Source organism: Felis catus, chromosome E1 (genome assembly GCF_018350175.1).
Source record: "Felis catus isolate Fca126 chromosome E1, F.catus_Fca126_mat1.0, whole genome shotgun sequence".
Lineage (NCBI taxonomy): Eukaryota > Metazoa > Chordata > Mammalia > Carnivora > Felidae > Felis > Felis catus.
Window position 1 is genome coordinate 14,050,274 of NC_058381.1, and position 14,657 is coordinate 14,064,930.

The following is a 14,657-nucleotide window of genomic DNA, read 5'->3' on the forward strand; positions in this document are numbered from 1 at the left end:
CCTGAACATAGTCCTCAGATGAACGGGAAAGAAAAGAAAAGAAAAAAGAAAAGAAAAGAAAAGCAGTGATAATGAAAAACGAGGATATCTTGTCACTCCTTTACGCAGAGGTAGGGCATCCCTCCCTTCCTCCACAGGCACCAATGGGCCAGAATCACCAGGAGCCCCCCGGCCCTCAGAATTCCCAGAGAGAACCACCGCGGGAAGAACGCTTGAGGAGTCACCTGGCTTCAAATGACCTGTCCCAGACCAAAGCTGGCCTGTCAGAGGCAAGAGTCTCTGACCCACCAGCAGTTTGGGCTTAAGGGTCTGGAAACCCCACCTGTGAATATACAGAGTGGATGACAAGTTTCAGCACATCAGCACCCCTGACCAGAAGGAGCTGTCAAACACACAACTCCCAAACCTATCCTCCCCACTGATTCTGTGCATCCTTCTTAGCTCCAACTTTCAGGAGACCAAGATTCCTGGACAGAAAGAATTTATATAAATCAACAAGGGGAGAAAGATGAGCAGGAAGAGGACGAAAGGGCAGAAACCATCAACATTTGCACGCACAGACTTCTGACCCAGCAATTCCTCTTCTAAGAATCTGGGCTGTGAACACACTTCCATGGGAACACGAGGATGAATGTTCACCGCACCACTGTTTGGGTTACGATGAGCTACGTTCAAATACCACAAATAGGTGTCGATACGTTAAATAACTTGGATGAAATGGACAATTCCAAGCAATACACAAACTACTGAAACTGACTCAAAGAAACGGCAAATCTAAATATATATATATATATATTTCATAAATAAAGAAATTGAATTACTAATCAAAAAGCTACACAAAGAAAAGCCCAGGTCCAGATGGCTTCAGCTGTAAATCCTGCCTTAGAGAAGAAGTAATACTAATTCCTCAGAAACTCTTAAAATAGGAAAGGGAAAACTTGCCAACTTATTCTAAAAGACTAGTATTACCCCGACACCAAAACCAAAGTCATCACAAGAAAACTACAGACCAATATAGTTCATGGATATAGACACAAAAATTCTCAAAAATATTAGCAAACTGAATCCGGCACCTTCTAAAAAGAATTATACACCATGACTGGGTGGGACTTATTACAGTCATGCAAAGTTGGTTTAACATCCAAAAATCAATGAATATAAAAACCAGAGGAATAAAAACAAAAACCGTATTATCAACTCAAAGACTAAAGAAAGCATTTGACAAAATTCAAAACCCTTTCTTGAGTAAAATTAAACACATACACACACACACACACACACACACACACACACACACACACCCCAAACTAGATAGAAGGGAAATTCCTCAACATGATAAAGGGCGTTTTCAAAAAAAAAAAAAAAAAAAAATCACAGGTAATAATATTCTTAATAATGGGAAACTAGATACTTTGTCCATAAAAGAAGGTATAAGACCAGAATATCCACTGTCATCATTTCTGTTGATCATTGTGTTAGATATTCTAGCCCGAACAGTTGAGCAAAAGAAAAAAAAACAAAACAAAACAAAAAAACTATATAAAAGGCATCCGAACTGGAAAGGAAGAACTGAAACTCTCTCTATTCACATAATCTTATACAGAGAAATAAGGAATTCACTAAGCAAAACTTACTAAAAATAATACAATAAATGAGTTCAGGATGCAAGACACAAGATCAACCTACAAAAAAAAATTGTTTTGCTATATACTATCGATGGACAATGAAAAGAAAATTAAGAATTCCAATTTTAATAGCATCAAAGAGAATAAAATACTTACATGTAGATTTAACAAAATAAATGAAAAACGTATACTCTGAAAAGCACAAGACATTGATGACAGAAATTAAAGAAGTTATAAACAAATGGAGATAAATCCCATGATCACAACTAGAAGGGTTGGTATGATTAGGAGATCTACACCCTCCAAACTGATCTACAGATCCAACGCAATCTCTATCAAAATCCTAGCTGAATCCTTTGTAGAAATTAAAAAGTAATCCTAAAATTGACACTGAAATTCAAGGGGCCCAGAACGGCCAAAAGAACAAAGTTGGAGGACTCATACTTCCCAATTTCAAACTTACTGCAAAGCAAAACAATCAAGACAGTGTGGTAGTGACACAGGATAGGCCTATAGGTCCATGGAATGAAAGTTACAGTTCAGAAACAAATCCATAGATCTATGGCAATTGGTCTTCAACAAGGGTGCCAAGACTATTCAACGGGGTCTTTTCAACAAATCATGTTGGGAAAACTAGATAGCCATGCGCAAAAGAATGAGGTTGGACCCTTAGATCACACCATCTACTGAAATGAACTGAAAATGAATCAACAACCTAGATCTAAGAGCTAAAATTATAAAACTCTTAGAAGAAGGAACATATGGGTTGGCTCAGTCAGTTGAGTGTCTAACTTTGGCTCATGTCACGATCTCACGGTGCATGAGTTCAAGCCCCGCGTCTGGCTCTGTGCTAACAGCTCAGAGCCTGGAGCCTGCTTCAGATTCTGTGTCTCCCTCTCTCTCTCTCTGCCCCTCCCCCACTCATGCTCTCTGTCTCTCTCTGTCTCAAAAGTAAACATTTAAAAAAATGTGTAAATAAAATAAATAAAACTCTTAGAAGAAGAAAACATAGGAGTAAGTCTTTGTGACACTGCATATGGAATGGATTCTTAGATATGACACCCAAAGCATAAGCAGCAAAAACAAAAAACAATAATTTAGATTTAATTTCACCGAAATTAAAAACTTTTGTACTTCAACAGACACTCTCAAGTGAAAAGACAACCTCACAAAATAGGAGAAATATTTGCAAATCATATTTCTGCCCCTCTCCTCCACTCGCAGTCTCCAAAATAAAAGAACATTTTAATAAAAGATTCAAGATGCACTGCTAAGTGAGACAAATGGAATTTAGGTGATCCCATTTTTTTTCAATTAGATATAAAAAACCTATTTGTGTGTGTGTATCCCCTATATGATATACACATAAAGATATCAATATACAGGTATAAAATACATAGATATGCATAGGTATGTAGGTATCGATACAGATAGATAGGTCTGATGTGCATACACACATCACTCATCCAGACAAAAAATACTAACTTGAAGGATAAATGTCAAAATAAGTTACAGGTTAAGGATATTTTTTTTCCTTTTTTCTTTTCAGTATTTTTTAAATTATCTGTAGCAACTATAAATTATTTTTGGAGTAACTTGTTACCCAGCAATAGTTTTTAAGGCTTCGACACACAGCAGAAGCTCTGGCATTCCTTTCTTTGCTTCCCTCAGCCCTAACCCCAGGCCCTTCTCTCGTCTTCATTACCGGGTATCCAGGGACACAAGTACACTGCCTTTGGTGTCCACAGAAAGCCCCTGGATTTGGGCCAATTCCTTCCCAGCTCTGACCGTGGCTCTGTGGATTACAGACTGAGGCTCTCCCAAATGACCCTCCTATCCAGTTTACTCTCTGTTATCCATGAAAAGTGGCAATCAAAAGATCTTTTGTGGGGGAAAAATACGTATTTGTGTGTTCTTAGACAATGCCCTTGTATTGTCTGATCTGTTAACCCCAAATGATTAAGCACCTGCAAGGCACGGACTAGATACTGCAAGTGCCAGGCGAGGACTCCAGGGTATTTCGTCTCAATTATTAGACAAAGCTGCTCAGCATTGTTACAGATGACCAGTGTCACAGCGGTTCAGAGGAGGCATGAAGCACTTCTGGCTGGAAGGTCAAGTGTATGAGTTCTCTACTCCTGTGTGACAAATGACTCCAAAACTTAGTGACTCTAAATTTCTTTGGCTCAGGAATGCAGAAGTGGTTTCATTGTACGGTTCCAGCTCAGAGTTCCTCAGGTGGCTACAGTCAGGACATGAACGGGGGCTGCATCACCTGAAGACCTGGTTGGGGCTGAGGGATCTGCTCACAAAGCTGCTGCCAGGAGGCCCCATCCTCCATCACACACACCTCTCCAGAGGCTGCTTGAATGTCCTCAAAATACTGCAGCTGACTCCCCCCAGAGTGAGTGATCTGAGAGGCAAAGCTACAGCACCTCTTACGACCTCGTCTGTGAAACTGCGCACCATCCCTTCCCCCTTGTCCTATTCATTGGATGCGAGTGCCCACAACCACACAACCAGCTCACACTCAAGGTTGGGGGGGGGGGGGCGGGAATTAGCTTCCACCTCTTGAGGAGGGAAGTATCAAAAAATGTGTGGACACATTTTAACACCACCCCATCAAGGAAGGCTTCTGGCGAGAAGCGGGATCCCACTAGACCTTAAAGGATAAACAGAAATCACTTTGAAATCACTTTGCTAGGGAGGGGAAGAGGCCATTACAGGCAGTGGTTACTGTGTGGACAGAGGTGGATAGATGAAGAAGCATGATGTGTGCTCAACGAACAGTGAGTCGATCAACAAGGCAGACAGGCCTTTCAAGGCTCACATGAGGGCGAAGTGAGAACGTGGACAGGAAGTACCAGACGGGGCCTGGTCCGAGGCGAGCACGCAGTTCCTGCTGGTAGTTGCTATTTACTACTTAGAAAGCTTGCTCTGGGGGGGCGCCTGCTGGCTCAGTCGGTTAAGCCTTGTTTAAGCATCCAACTTCGGCCCAGGTCATGATCTCACGGTTTGTAGATTCAAGCCCTGCATCGGGCTCTGTGCTGACAGCTCAGAGCCTGGAGCCTGCTTCGGATTCTGTGTCTCCCTCTCTCTCTCTACCCTTCCCCGCTCACAGTCTCTCTGTGTCTCTCAAAAATAAACAAACATAGAAAAAAAATTAAAAAGAAAGCTTGCTCTGGAAGTGAGTTGTGTCCTTTTGAGAGATGGTCTGGAAGCTTTAGGACAGTTCCGGATTTAGAACACAGCTTTATCAGTCTTCCCAGAGGCAGTGTGTTTAGATTACTGTTAAAAACGGGTTTGCGTTTCCCAAGTGAGGATGCTGGGGCTGGCACAGATGGGAGGCTGAGGGCTGAGATCCGGCCTCGGGCCTGAGTAATGCACTGGGCAGCGACTCCTGCGTGGACAGCGCCCAAGAGCAGAGAACAGTGGCAACTTGGCCTCAGCTGTGTCGGCCCCACTTCTCGGTGACTCATTGAACTTTCCTATGGGACAGTCCAGCCATGGCAAAGAGCAAGTCTCTTTTTCCACCCAGAAGCAGGGTGACTCAGGCCAGCCCGGAACAGCAGCTCCGGCCACTCACACCTACCGCCGTCCACACCCCTGAGATTGCGTCACACAGCCAAGAGCACACAGAACGCACTCAATAAATGCTTACTGACTCACTAGCACTGTCCCGTAGGCCCTTCAAGACAGACTGAAGTCCCGCCCGAGGCATCCTCAGGAAGGGAATTCCCCCTCCATCAGGAAGCCAGCATTGGATTGTCACAGAGAAATGTAATTCAGCCTCCTCATCAATAGCATCCGCTCAGCTGTCCCATTTATTATTAGCAACAACGGTTGCCACCCAAATCCCAGCCACAGCCAGCGTGTCCCCTTGGGCTCCCCTTTAACAGCCAGTCAAGTAAGCCATGAGATAATCCCAGAGAGCCAGTGCTCAACCAAGGAAGTCACAGACTGGGCCCCAGGCTTTTGTTTGGATTCCACCCCTGTCCTCTCCACCTCCCAATATAGAAAACGTCAGGCCTTCCTCTAGAAGGGCAAAGCGAGTCCTTGGGGGTGAACGCAGGAGGAGGTCTAAGGCAGCAGGAGCAGAAGAGAACAGAACCTGCAAGGTCAGCCTCAAGAAACCCTCCAGACGCCCCTCCTTGTTCACTTGGGTGTCAGCCCCTGCCCAGGCAACGGAGAAGCAGCCATGAAGGAGCACAGTGTGGGAGGCCACAGACCTCCATCTCGCCGCCCTGCGCCCTACCTCCATCTGGTCCACAGCAGCCCTACCTCTGGATGCGGCCTTTCCCTGCAGACAAGCAGCCACCTGTTCTTTCCTTCTTGCTATGTCTCAGCTGGGGAGGTCTCCACCAGCACTGCCCCCTCTCCCTCATCCTCCCCCCGACCCTACTTGGAGAAGGGACACTCACTGCCACCCACCTGCTGCCCATAGGGTCCCTGCTAGGCAACCTGCCCTAGCTCTGAGCTCCTTTCTTCCCCTCCTGGAGACAGGATGTGTTTACATGTGAACGGCCTTTCTACAACCCCTGCCCAGGAGGTACCACACGCCCGCTGCTCACAGCACAGGACGGTGTCGTCTGAGCACCTGCGCCTGGGAGTGGGGCTGCAGTGGGGTAACATGAGCCAGTCTGCAGAGCCTGGCAGAGCACCCAACACAACACGCTCGTGCACGGTAGCAACTGTCTCCTTGTCCCTGCCTATCTGAATCTAGGACACACCAAAGAGGCAAAGGTGTGTCGACGGCAACAAGAGACATGGAAACAAGACAAGGATGGAGGAGAAGGTGCTCCCAGGAAAATGGGATGGAGAGACATGGGCTGGGTGGTGCTGGGGGAAGAGGGAAACAGAGCAAGCTTCTTGTCCCCATAGGCAAGGAAGACACTGCAAAAGAAAAGGATTTCCGGAGAGTTTTGTAAAGAGATTTTTGGAAGGTTGGGAGAGCTAAGGAACACAGAGCACACTCCCCATGGGGAGCCAGACAGGATATGTCCCATGGCTGCCTAGCCAGAGCGCAAGTCTCACTGCTCTAACTCTGCTGCTGGCCTAGAGGTCCCCCTCCACAGCGCGGGCAGAGTGAGGGAGCCAGCTGGCCACCAGCCTAGCTGCCAAAGCCTGCGGAAAACGCTGGGGATGTTCCCCACAAGAAGACAAAGGGTAGGTTCGCTAGAATAGGAGATCCTCATAGGCAGGCCCTTGATTTCGTTCACTGCTATGTCCTTGGGCCTAGAATTGCCTGGCACATAGGAGATGCTCCAGGAACACGTGCTGAATGAGAGACTGATTACTCTGTCAAGCAAGCCAAGAACGAAGCAGGCGGTGGAGGCTGAGTCTTCGGCTTAGGAGTCTGGGCTAAAGAGGCCAGTGCTGATGCCAGTAAGTACTGTCTGCTCTTTGGCCACAGACTGTACCCCTCATCCTGGACAGCCAACCCTACCCCCAACTGGCACCTCCAGTAAGTTGCATCCAGGCACAGGGAGTGCTCCATGCAAGCCTCCCTCCCCTTCTCTCTTATCCTACCTTCTTGCTCCTCTTTCCCTTCTTTGGGCTCCAATCCCACCAATTCACATTGGGCACAGCTCCTCGGCTGCTGGCGCCTGGAGACACTACTTCAGCTGTGTCATCTTGGGCCAGGAGCCTCCAGGGGTCTTTATTTACTATGACAACCGCGATGCAACACAATTGCCTGAAGGGCTTGTTGAAAAACAGGTTTTGAGCCACCTCCCCCCACAAGCTTCTAATTCCTGGCCAGAAAAGCTCCATTTATAACAAGTTGCCAGGTGATACTGATACTCCTGGTCTAGAGACCACACTGAGAACCACTAACTTGTGGAATTCATTGTACTTAATGAAGGTGATGTGTGACAGGGACCAACCTGGCCAGAGCAGAGGTGGAACAGCATCAGGAAGAATGGGAAGATGGCTGGGTTCTTACGGAACGTCTTAAAAATTAGGCAGAATTCTATTTAAATCTCCAAGGATTCGAAAATGCAAATGACTACAGGTACCAAGCAAGTAGCCTAAGAGTGAAGGGCTAAGTGAAAAGATTGATTCAATAATCAAAAAACTTCCCAAAAAGAAAAGTCCAGGATCAGATGGCAACATGGTAAATTCCAACAAACATTTCAAGAAGAATTACCACCTGGGCTCCATGCTGGGCTTAGAGCCTACTTAAAAAAAAAAAAAAAAAAAAAAGGAGGGGGAGGGGGAGGATGGGGGAGAAGTGGGGAGGAAGGGGAGGAGGAGGAAGTAGAAGAATTACCACCAATCCTTCATAAACTCTTCCAGAATATATAAGAGGAGGGAACACTTCCTAACTCATTATCAAAACCATACAAAGTAACTACAAGGGTAGGAAACTACAGACCAGTATCCCTGCTGGATACAGACGCAAAAATCCTCAACAAAACAGTAGCAAACCAAATTGAACAGCGTGCCATATGCCATGACCACATGGGATTTATCCCAGGAATGCAAGGTTGGTCCAACATAAGAAAATCAATGTAATACATCATATTAATAGAATGGGGGGAGGGGGGGAGGGACACATGATCATCTCAACTAATACAGAAAGAGCACTTGACAAAACCCAATAATAAAAATACTCAGAAAACTAAAAATAGAAAGAAACTTCCTCAATATGATAAAGGACTTTTTTTTTTTTATAAACCCAAGTCATGCTCAATGACACTGAAAGCATACTGAAAACTTATCCATAAGACCAGGAACCAAATAAGGATACCCACTCTCACCACTACTATTCAGTGTACTAAAAATTCTAGCCAAAGCAATTAGGTAAGAGAAAGAAATAAAAGGCATCCAAATTGGAAAGGAAGAAATAAAACAATCTCCATTTATAGATGACATGAACCAATATGGAAAAATCCAAAGAATAGACACACACACACACACACACACACACACACACACACACACACACGTTACTAAAGCTAATAAAGGACACTTAAAACCGTTTGTTACAAGCTCAACAAACAAAATTCAGTTGTTTTTATATATGAGCATTGAGAAATCTGAAAAGAAAATTAAGAAAACCATTCCATTTACAATAGCATTTTTAAAAATCTACTATAGGGACGCCTGGGTGGCTCAGTCGGTTAAGCGTCCGACTTCGGCTCAGGTCATGATGTTGCGGTTCGTGAGTTCGAGCCCCGTGTCAGGCTCTGTGCTGACAGCTCAGAGCCTGGAGCCTGTTTCAGATTCTGTGTCTCCTCTCTCTGACCCTCCCCCGTTCATACTCTGTCTCTCTCTGTCTCAAAAATAAATAAACGTTTAAAAAAAATCTACTATAATTTTACCAAGGGGGTGAAATATTTGTACCCTGAAAACTACAAAACAGTGATGAAAGAAATTTAAAAAGACATAAATAAATGGTACGACATCCCTTGCTCATGGGTTGGAAGATAATATTCTTAAAATAGCAATACTACCCAAAGCAATCTAGAATGCAACCTCTATGAGAATCCCACTTGGATTCTTTGTAGAAATTGAAAAGCTGATCCTACAGCTGATCTGGAAACTCAAGGGAAAACATTCTGCCAAAACATTTTTTTGTGTAGTACAATTGAGTTATATTAGTTTCAGGTGTACCACAGTGATTTGACTAGTTTGCACATTTTGCTATGTTCACCAACAAGAGTAGCTACCACCTGTCCTGATACCTCACTATTACTACAATGTCACTGACTGTATTCTTTATGCTGTTGTCCTTTATCCCCATGAGTTACTCATTCCACAACTAGAAGCCTGTATCTCCCACTCCCCTTCACCCATTTTGCCCAGTCCTCCAAACCCCTCCCAAAACTGATGGCAACCATTAGTCTGCTCTATGTATTCATTAGTCCGATTCTGTCCTTTGTTTACTCATTTGGGATTTTTCAGATTCCACTTATGAGTAAAATCATCTGTATTTGTCTTTCTCAGTCTGACATTTCACTTAGCACAATACCCTCTAGGTCCATCCATGTTGTCTCAAATGGCACAATCTCATCCTTATGGCTACATGATATTCCACTGAATACATATATACCACATCTTCCTTATCCATTTGTTAACAGACATGCCGTTTTCACATCTTGGCTATATTGTAACTAATGTGGCAATAAACACAGGGGTGCATGTATCTTTTCAAATTAGTGTTTTTGTATTCTTCTTCATAGTGGATTTACTGGATCATGTGGTAATTCTATTTTTAATTTTTTGAGGAACTTCCACTGTTTTCCACAGTGGCCTCACCAATTTACATTCACACTACCAGTATATGAGGATTCATCTTTCCCCACATCCTTGCCAACACTTAATATTTCTAGCCATTCTGGCATGTGTAAAGTGACATCTCATTGTGGTTTTAATTTGCATCTTCCTGATGATGAGTGAAGTTGAGCATCTTTTCATGTGTCTGCTGACCATCTGTATATGTTCTCTGGAGAAATATCTGTTCAGGTTCTCTGCCTGTTTTTTAACCAGACTGTTGGATATGAGTGGTTTGTTTGTTTGTCTGTTTGTTTTTTTATTTGAGAGGCTGGGGTGGGGGAAGCATGACTAGGGGAGAGGGACAGGGAGAGAGAATCCCGAGCAAGCTCCACGCTCAGCACAGGCCAGACATGGGGTTCGATCCCACAACCCTGGGATCATGACCTGAACTGAAATCAAGAGCCAGACACTCAACTGACTGAACCACTGGGTGGGTTTTTTTAATTTTTGGTGTTGAGTTGTGTAAGTTCTTTTGGATATTAACCCCTTATCAGATATATCATTTGAAAATTATCTTCTCTCATTCACTAAACTGTCTTTCTGTTTTGTTGATGGTTTCCTTTGCTGTGCAAAAGATTTTTTATTTTGATGTCATCCCAATAGCTTATTTTTGCTTTTGCTTCCCTTGCCATAGGAGACAGGTCTAGAAAAATGTTGCTATGGTCAACGTCAGAGAAATTACTGCCCGTGTACTCTTCTAGGCTTTTTATGGTTGCAGGTCTCACAGTAGGTCTTTAATCCATTTTGAGTTTATTTTTGTGTATTCTGTAAGAAAGTGGTCCAGTTTCATTCTTTTACATATAGCTGTCCAATTTTCCCAACACTATTAAAGAGACAGTCTTTTCTCCATTGTGTATTCTTGCCTCCTTTATCATAGATTAATTGACCATGTAAGTGTGGGTTTATTTCTGGACTCTCTTCTCTTCCATTGATCTATGTGTCTATTTTTTGTGCCAGTACCATACTGTTTTGATTACTACAGCTCTGTAGTATATCTTGAAATCTGGAATTGTGATACCTCTAGTTACATTCTTCTTTTTCAAGATTGCTTTGGCTATTTGGAGTCTTTTGTGGTTGCATACAAATTTTAGAATTATTTGTTCTAGCTTTGTGAAGAATGTCGTTGGTATTTTGGTAGGGATTGAATTTAATCTGCAGATTCCTTTGGGTAATAAGGACATCTTAACAATATTAATTCTTCCAATCCATAAGCATGGAATATCTTTCCATTTGTTTGTGTCATCTTTAATTTCTTTCACCAATGTTTTATAGTTTTTGGAGGACTTTCACCTCCTTGGTTAAGTTTATTCCTAGGTATTTCATTCTTTTGGTTCAATTGTAAATGGGATTGTTTACTTAAATTCTCTGCTACTTTGTTATTAGACTATAGAAACGCTATCAATTTCTGGGTATTAATTTTGTATCCTGTGACTTTACTGAATTCATTTATTACTTCTAGTAGTTTTTTGGTGGAGTCTTTAGAATTTTCTTTGTATAATATGGCATCTGCAAATAGTGACAATTTAACTTCTTTACCACTTTGTATACTTTTTTTTTTTTTTGTCTGATTGCTATGGCTAGAATTTCAGTACTATGTCAAATAAAAGTGTCAAGATAGGACATCCTTGTCTTATTCCTGGTTGTAAAGGAAAACCTCTCAGTTTTCCACTACTGAGCATGATGTCAGCTGTGGGTTTTCATATTTCTCTATTATGTTGAGGGATTTTTATCCTTCTTTTTGTTGATGTGGTTTATCACACTGACTGATTTGCGATTATTGAACTATCCTTGCATCTCCAGAAGAAATCCCACTTGATTGCGGCGAATGATCTTTTTAATGTATTGCTGTATGCAGTTTGCTAATATTTTGCTGAGGATTTTTGAATCTATGTTTACCGGGGGTACTGGCCTATGGATTTCTTGTGGTGTCTCTGGCTGGTCTTGGCATCAGGATAATGCTGGCCTTGTACAATGTATTTGGAAGCTTTCCTTCCTCTTCTACTTTTTGGAATAGTTTGAGGAATACAGGTATTAACTCTGATTTGGCCAAATCAGCCCACAAGACATAAGTTCCAAGCTCTGCCCTGTACAATAGGAAGCCAATAGGAATGTCCCTGAGCTGGAAAATGGGATGATGTAGGCAAAATTTTAGCAAGCCCCAAGGTGTCCTCTGTTGGGCACCCATGATGCACCAGGCACTGAACCAAGCACTTCACAAATGCCACGACAGAAGCCTCACAAGTGCCCAGGGAGTGGGTGAGAGGGTGGGAGGGTCAGAGCGGTTAAGCGACCTGCCCAGAGTAAACACCCAGTAAAGGCAGAACCCAGATTCAAGTCCAGATCTTTCTGGGTTTGCCAACTCCACATCTCACGCACATGTCTGACGGGCATCTCAGACTTCACAAGCCCCAACGGAACCCCTGTTAATGTTCTTCCTCGAAAGCCTTCCTCCACCCATCCTGAAGCTCAGGACAAATCTCCAGGGTCATCACTGGATTCTTTATCCCTCAACCCTCACCCCCAATCTGACTGCAAGTCCACTGTCAAAATACATCCCAAGTCTGAGCACTTCTCCGCATCCACCCTGCCTCCACCAGGTCTCACTGTCCCTCAGCAGGACCATGCAGCGGCCTCCACACCAGAGCCTCCCTAATCAACACCCCATGTGATAGCCACATGGTCTTTCTGAAAGATAAAGCAGACGACACTGGTCCCCAGCTTAAAACCCTCCAATAGGGGTGCCTGGGTGGCTCAGTCAATTGTCAACTCTTGGTTTGGGCTCAGGTCATGATCTCACGGTTCATGAGACCAAACCCCACATTCCGCTCTGTGCTGACAGAGTGAAGCCTGCTTGGGATTCTCTCTCTCTCTCTCTCTCTCTCTCTCTCTCTCTCTCTCTCTCTCAAAATAAGTAAACTTAAAAACTCCAACATACCACTCCACACCCCTGCCAAGGTGCAGGGGGTTCAGGCCGTTTCTGTTTAGTAACAGGGTCACCAGGCTCACCCCATCCTGGAGCTAGCAGTGGCACGGCCTCAGACTTGGGGGACGCCTTAGCCTTACCCCCAAACAAGTGTCCTGTCACTGCCCACACTCATCCCTAAACTGTCACCCTCAGCTCTCCTAGAGAAAGGAGGGTAACACGGCCCACTCCAGCCCACAGCAGACAGATCTGTGAGTGAGGAAGAGCCCAGCAGTCCCGCTCTCACTCAGTCAATCTAGGACCCCCATGTTCCCTAGGACGGTACAAAGGTCCTGGCACAGCAGAAACAAGGGATCCACGGAGCCTTCAAGGACAATCTGGCTTTGGCAGGAGAGGACCTTGACTCCTCACGCCAGCCAGGAACATTGCACACACGCCACTACCTAGTGCACACTGACTGCACGGCTCAGGGGCTCCGTGACAGGACGCAGAGCCCGTGCCAGGGCCATCCGGGGCACCACAGCACGAAGGGGAGAGGGGGCTGGACCTACAGGGCAGGCCTGGCCAGCTCCGAGTGTGCACAGCCAGGCAGAAGCCCAGCAAGAGAGTCCCTCCTCCCTCCCTCACCTGGGCACCCCACCTGCAGCCGGCCGTGGGGCCCCTCAGGCTCCGGCACAGCGCCAACGAGCCTTGTCAGACTTGCACAGAGATGAGTCCCGCCCGGTCCCCTGCCGGGACCCCATCTCAGATCTCCAGGCCAGGGAGGAAAGGCTCTTGTCCCCAACTCTGTCCCGCGGCCTCCCACAACCCCCTCCACACACATAGTCCCCACTGTCCCTGATCTTTGTCCCTCCTTCCCCTGAGTGACAGGTGGCTTCCATGCCCCATGGTAGGCCAAGAGCCACCAGGGGCTCCCTGCCAGGCAAAAGGAGAAGGGGGTCCGGCTGCTCGGGCAGCAGGGCCTGGCCAGGCACTCCTCCACAGCCTGGGACACTCACCAAAAGATTCTTCAAGAAATCCATCATCTTCTACCCGTGCCTTCCCCTGCAAGTTGGAGGGGCCCTGTCTGTCTGCCTGAGCACCACTGTAGCTGTTGCTGCCACAACCCCAGCAGCTGGGCTGCTGACGTTGGACAACTTCCTTAAGATCAAACAAGGAACTGCAGGATTTGGGTGTCCGCCCGGAGCTGTTATTCCACATTGGCTAGCCCTGACCTTTGACCCCTCCTCTGCCAGTGCCGTTTTCCCGGGAACCCAGGGCTGGTGGTCATGTGTCATAAGAGCAAGGGGTGCCTCCCAAGGGATGCATCCTGCCAGCAGGTTGTAAGAGGAGGCCCACTTGGGGGCCTGGGGGATGGAAGGCAGGACCCCCCCATGCACGGGGCCTCAATGTTCTCATCTGTGAACTGGGAAGCCCTATATATAAGGAGAGTAAGAACAAAGTAAAAGAAAGACAGCAGGTGTCTGCGACTTTAAAGGCATTCTCGTGAACCCCACAGACCCTGAAACGTCGTCCTACTCAAAGGTTTGAAGCCACACCTGAAAAAGCAAGTGGCTCCTTTCCAGATGGGGCTTGTACGAGGAGGGCAGAAGCACAGCAAACTGCTTTCTTTCAAGAAGAGCCTGAGGGGTTGGTTGGTTTGTTTGTTTTTTTTAGAATCATTACATGCATTTCTTCGGTTAAAAAACAAAAATTTTAATGTGCTTTCAAAAAGAGAGCAGTCCTCATGACCTACGGTTATCCCATAAGAAAAATTAAAAACAAATAAAGCAAATGGCTTGGACAGATACACTTGGCCTCCACAGCTCAGGGCCCAGAGGCGCCAGAGT

General features: G+C 45.3%; 1 protein-coding gene across 11 annotated transcripts in view; it reads right to left on the minus strand.

Moving 5' to 3' along the window:
- Positions 1-14,657, minus strand: part of RAP1GAP2 (RAP1 GTPase activating protein 2) — a 225,421-nt gene that overhangs the window by 63,199 nt on the left and 147,565 nt on the right. Inside the window, exon 1 of one of the 11 annotated variants that reach the window (XM_045045370.1) lies at positions 13,827-13,868. The exons of 9 other annotated variants lie outside the window; for them this stretch is intronic. In XM_045045370.1, the coding sequence (XP_044901305.1) occupies positions 13,827-13,853 (27 nt within the window). In that variant the 5' untranslated portion in view covers positions 13,854-13,868. Of the gene's footprint in view, positions 1-7,154; positions 7,413-13,826; positions 13,869-14,657 lie in introns of those variants that run through there. One more of the 11 variants, XM_023244674.2, reaches the window with a different exon arrangement.